The sequence below is a fragment of the Monodelphis domestica genome, chromosome 1 (genome assembly GCF_027887165.1).
Source record: "Monodelphis domestica isolate mMonDom1 chromosome 1, mMonDom1.pri, whole genome shotgun sequence".
Lineage (NCBI taxonomy): Eukaryota > Metazoa > Chordata > Mammalia > Didelphimorphia > Didelphidae > Monodelphis > Monodelphis domestica.
In genome coordinates, this window is record NC_077227.1 from 288,876,079 (window position 1) to 288,882,097 (window position 6,019).

At 41.6% G+C, this 6,019-nt stretch overlaps 1 protein-coding gene across 2 annotated transcripts; it reads left to right on the forward strand.

Moving 5' to 3' along the window:
- Positions 1-355: 355 nt before the first annotated feature.
- Positions 356-5,446, forward strand: NKX2-8 (NK2 homeobox 8). 2 transcript variants are annotated; one of them, XM_056811009.1, is made up of 3 exons: positions 356-492; positions 833-1,008; positions 1,983-5,446. In XM_056811009.1, exons 2-3 carry the CDS (start codon positions 906-908, stop codon positions 2,615-2,617), a joined length of 738 nt encoding a protein of 245 aa, XP_056666987.1. In that variant the 5' UTR covers positions 356-492; positions 833-905; the 3' UTR covers positions 2,618-5,446. The 2 variants fall into 2 exon arrangements, with proteins under 2 accessions (XP_056666987.1, XP_056666985.1); XM_056811007.1 differs by having other exon boundaries at positions 833-1,004.
- The last annotated feature ends 573 nt before the right edge of the window (positions 5,447-6,019 follow it).

The following is a 6,019-nucleotide window of genomic DNA, read 5'->3' on the forward strand; positions in this document are numbered from 1 at the left end:
CCTGATGACATTCACTCTGAAAGGCCAGAAATTGAGACCATTTCAACTAAATTAGGGATGAATGTGCATCCAGTGTGGACAGCATGGGCAGAAACAGAAATGCCAACGTTCTGTGAATATACAACTACATAGATGAATGGCAGAGTGTTTCCTTAGGGGTGAAGTAGAGGGGGGGAGGGGAGAGAAGCTGGAGGAGGGCCTTTTAACTCCACCCTTGTAAATCACTCCCCAGATAATTGCGAGGAAACTAACAAACCAGCAAACAACCTCAATGAATAAAGCAAACAGGGCATAAATTCCTGGATCCTCGTAAAAACACACCCATCCTACCCTCATATCCACCCCCACTCTCCTCCAGACTTCTAGGACTGATGAGGACCAGTCTGAGTCAGAGGAGAAGGAAGCGGGTGTTAGTGGAGGCTGGGGGGATGGGGAATAGAAGAGGTGGGCGGGTGGTGGACCATCGCTTGCCACCCAAGATGTTATTCACTGGTAAGAATCCCTATTATCTATCCCCACTTTAGCCTAATCAGACAGAATCTCTAAAGCTAAAGTCTGTTTCCTGCTGTCTCTGGGAGGTAACGGGGAGGGGAGGGGCTGAGAAGAAGACTGAGGTGGCACCTTACTGCCTCCTTTTAGGGTTAAAACCCCCAATCTAATTCAGGTACTTAATATAGACAGAGAAGGTTTTCAAAGCAGCCACGGTTGGGAGCGCTATTTATATAAATAGGGATCCTCCTGTAAACGACACTAATATTCCTTGCTCACGCACCCCCCGGGAGCCTCCGGGTCTCCAGCTGCCCCACAGCTCCCATTTGCTCACCCCTTGCAGACTAGTGCTGCCATGGGCACATCTGGACGTATTAACTTCACTGTGCGCAGTCTCCTGGATTTACCCGAACAAGATGCACAGCACCTGCGGAAGGGGGACTCGGAACCGCCAACCCTTTGCTGCCCCGGCCCTTACTGCGAATGGATGGAGAATGACCGAAGTCACTACCCCTGTGAGTGAGTGGAGGTTTCGACTTGCTCCTTAGGGGATGTGGGGATGGTAACCTGGGCAGGGGTTGTGTATTCTAGTCTGGATATTGACTAGGTTCTGTAGAGCCCTGGAAGAATCCAAGTCTCTAATCCTGAAAGGCATGGAGGGCACCCCTTTGCTAGGTAGCCAGAAATCAAATGGTTTCACTGAACATCTCCATAAGGAGCCTTCCATAACCACTGTTCCCAGCACTGGATTCCAATTTAAGTTCAAACTTCGAAACCAAGTACTCTGTCCGCTAAAAACTAAACACCAAGCCAGTCAGGGAGAGGAGTTATAAAGTTGTCACCCTACTCAAATTTCCCGATTATTAGAATTTCGTTTCCTATTTATGAAAAATTTCCAATTTTTAAAAGGACGATTCCTTTTACCCATTCTTTAAAAATTTCTTTTTCTCTTCACACCCCCCTGGTTTTAATGGCTATTTTAAACTCTGGGGAAAGCAGCTTGTTTCTCTCCAGAACAGATCTGGGAAATATTGATCAGTAGGATTTATGGATTTATTCTTCCTCCCTTGCCAACTAGCCTGGGGGAGGAATGGGGAAGAGGTGACGTTAAGGCAAGTTTATCTACCAAAGGATACCCGGAGGCACACAATCAAAATTTGTTTCAATACCAGTGTAGGTTATTATCGACTCAGATTTATTTATTATTTTAATAAATCATTGTCGACATATTTATTTAGGTAAAAAAAAAAAAGATCGCTGTTCTGTATAGTCATTTATGGGTTCTCAGAAAAGTTCTGGTGCCAGCACAGAGAAACAAATTTGTTGAGCAGGCTCTCTGAAGAGCGGGGAGGGATGTACTGGGGGAGGAGGGGGATGGCAGTATCTAATTCAAAGATCTTTAGATATCTTTCTAGACCAATGTGGGTAGAGTAGACTGGCAGTACTCTGTGCCGCGCCCTCAACGTGTTGCATTTACTTTACTGTTCTCTCAGCTTCAGACGAGAGTAGCACAGAGACCAATCTGTCAGACTCCACACCGCGGCTTCGGCCTCTGACTCCTGCAGAGCTACCTGGTTCGGACTTGGAGAAGAGGAAGAAGCGACGGGTGCTATTCTCCAAGGCTCAGACTCTGGAACTGGAGCGGCGCTTCCGGCAGCAGCGCTACCTTTCCGCTCCAGAGAGGGAACAGCTGGCTAGACTCTTGAGCCTGACGCCTACTCAGGTCAAAATCTGGTTCCAGAACCACCGCTACAAGATGAAGCGTGCCGGGAGTCATGGGCCTCTGGGTCCTGCCTGTGTCGCGGACCTGCGCCCAACTCCTGGGTTGCTACGGCGGGTGGTAGTCCCGATACTGGTCTGTGACCGAAAGGCTTGCCAAGGTTGTGAACCTAATCTGGCAGCAGCTCTGGACAAGCCGAATTTGGCTCAAGCTACCACTGCCTCGGCTTGCGTCCTTCCAGGCTATGCTTCTTTCCCCGCCAGTTCCACTGCGGTGTTTAGCCTCTTCCAGGCTAATCAGCATTTAGGACACCCGACACTAGTCTATGGAACTGGTGAGATCCGACAGCGCAGAGGGGAAGGGGATATCTTGGGTCTCTCTCCCTACTTATTCCCACTTTTCAAATGAACTTAGAAATTCGCCCGAGTACCCAGAACCTGCCCTATAGTCCCGAAACTATGTTTAAATTCTAGGGACATTGGATGACTGTGGCAGTTCTCTGCCCTCCTAGCACCTGCCCTTTCTGGGACTCCTAAACCCAAGTCTTGGAGAAGGCAAAGAATAGATTGTATCAATATTTACCTCTTTTCATCTCTCTAACTCAGTTAAACGAATTGTTCAAACCGCATTGTATATTTTTTTAAAGTAGTGATTTGTATGGAAAACAACCTATTTTTTTTTTTAAAGAAATAGGATATTTTTGTAGTAGTACTAATACAAATAAAGTATTTGGATTCCTTCCCTTCCTGTTTCTGCAGCAGAGCATCATAAGGAGGCAATGCTCCTTCTTGAAGAGCATACTCTGTTTTTTGTTTTTTTCTTGGTCTTTAAAGACTTGCTCTTTCCCTCCTGTCACTATTCCAAAATGAGTGCAATTGAAATTCACATTTAACATTAAGAAGATGGTAGTGGGGATATGGAGAACAATGTTTCTAGAAAAGACCTGGATGTACAAGTTTGTGAGGTTTTGTTCTCCCTAGTTTTGGGAAGCTGTGGTTTTCTAATATCACATTCTGCATCACAATCTTGGGCAGTCATAGTTCTTTGTGATCAACTAAATTGATATTTTTTATCAAAATATTTCTTTGTCCTAAGTAGTTCCTAAAGATCATGTATTTGAAAATGAAAGGAATGTTAGAGGTTGTGTAACCTAATCACTTTATTTTACAAAAGAGGAAAAGTTATCAAAGATGGGAAGTAATTTGTTTCTTCACTACTACATCTGCTTAACAGATTTATTTGGAAAGATTTAAGCTCTATAACTGGAGTCAGCAAGAAAAATTAAAACCTGATTTCTAACTAGCAGTGTGACCCTAAGCAAGTCATTTAACAGTCTGTTTACCTGAGTTTCCTCATCTATAAAAAGGTAATAATAATAGCCATTATCTCCCAAAGTTATTGCAAATTCAAAACCTTATGCCTAACTGCATAAATACTGAATGACAACGGTAATAATTGGGAATGGATGTCTTCTTGTTCATAAAGACAGTTGACTATTTCATAAAAACTGCTTATGCAACTTGCTTACAGTCCCATTTTAAAAGGCATTTTTTTTCCATTCTGATATTTAAATTGATTTATGACCAAGAAAAGTTTTGGAGAAAAGGCCAAATCCTAGAGAAATGCCTGGGAGCAAGGGGGTAAAATATAAAGGAGAGAGGAGGTTTGTGAAGAAGAGTTTTAGAGAAGGAATAGCTAAGCAGAGAGTAAGAATTAGCTCTTGATTAAAAGAAACACAGTTTACATTTAGGTGACTAAGAAGATCTTCTGATTCCCACCTCTCACAAGAATGGCCTAGACTTGAGAGCAGAATTCAATTTCTGACCAGCCCACTAGATTGAAAAAAAAAAAAGTTCTTTTCACCATCTCTGCCAGTCCACTTGTCAAAAGTGGATCATAATAGGATCATAGTATTACATATTTGGAGTTGGAAAGGACCTTCCTTATAAATAAATAAATGAGGAAAACTGAGGCACAGAGTGATGAAGTAACTTTCTCTTCCTAATTCCAAGTCCAGCTATTTATTACTCTACCTTGATATCTCACCAGATTTGAAATCCTGGCTCTTGCCAATTCCATAAAGAGTAGGAAGCTTGAGCTTTGATACCCTGAGTGGGGAGAATAACTATATACATTTCAAGGTTTTGACTTGGGAGCCCCAAGAGGACAGTCCAAGATGTGAAACTGGGATGCAAGATTAGTCTTAACAAATTCAAGGAGAAAATAGATTATAAGAGTAGTCATTAGCTTAAATAAAATGTAGGGTGGAAACTAGGAAACTTTGGTCCCTATTCTGAGGAGAAATCCCCAGGATTTATCACCTGGGATGGGGGTGGCATGGCTAAAGAAGGGAAGGAAAGTGAGGGAGATGAGGAGGTGGGAAGATATTAGAATATTTGGGTCTCAGCTGCTGGCCACCTTGTCTTCCATATGGATAGGGTAATCTTGGAAGAATCTAGATCCTTAAACCTCTTTTTGTCTTGGGAGCTGAAAAGTGTATTGTTAAGCCTGAAAAGGATCTGGACAAAATCAGAACTGTTTCAATTCAGGACTGTTTAATCAGTCTGTGGTGACAAAGTAATGGGTGTTAAGCCAGACAATGGTATCTTTTAAAACCTTGTGGCCTTCAGGAAGACAAAGGACTTGAATTTTATGGATTTACAACTTCAATTAGAATACTGCCATTGTGAACTGAAGATTATCAAATCAGTATCATAAAAACCTTTCCCAATAAATGATTTCTGGGGAAGTAGCCCTGACCTTGTAAGACGTGCATTAGAACCTGACTGATTGATTAAAATATGTAAGCTGGGGGAGGGGAGGAAACATTTCCTGAAAAAAATAGTTACCCAAGTGATCTTGTCCTTCCTTCATACTTTTCATCTTCCAGAAATAGGTTATTTTCTCCTTTCATAGGTACAAAAGTTTGCAGTTTTTTTCTGCTATTATAAATATGTTCCATCATTTTCCCTGGAAGGTCACTAGAATAATTAGTCACCCCCCCTCCCCAGCTCTTCTTGATCCCTTTATTCTATGAAAATCATCCATCCTTTCTCCTATCTTTTCTTTTCCTTGAATTCCTGGGAAATTTGGACTTAAGGACAGTTTAATGTATGTTTATTAAAAACATGAACAAGATGGCTGAAGGATTCAGAGAACAGAGGAAAGTACCTCTTCCCACAAAGAGGGCTTACTGATGAAATAGTTATTCATTTAATAAACATTTATTAACCACTATTATGTGTCAGACACTGTGCTTAGCCCTGGAAATACAATAAAAAGGTAAAAACAGGTCTTGACAAGCTCACAATCTATTTGGGGAAGAAAACAGGTAAATAATGCACAAACTGTATGCAGGATAAATTGTAAATCATCAAAAAAGAGAAAGCACTAGAAGTAAGAGGGAAAAGAAAAGGCTTCCTTTAGAAGGAGGAACTTTATTTGGGACTTGAGGGAAGCCAGAAAAGCCAAACATTGTCAAGGAAATAAATTCTTGCCCAATCTTATTCTATCCCTAATGGAAACTTAGGAATTAATAAATCAGTACTGGATTTAAAGTTGGTTGACATGGCTTTGAATTATCTGCCACTTATTACCTCTATGACCTTGGAAAATTGTTTTCTTCTCTGAGCTTGTTTGCTCAGATCTAAAATGTGGATATTGGACTTAGATAATCTTTAATATCTCTTCAGTTCCAAATATATTTTTCTGTGAGCCTTTGAAAGGAGGGAGTGCTTACTATGTGCCAGGTAAGTACTGGATATGTAACCAAATGCAAAAACAGTCCCAACCTGAGAGAAGTATGGATTG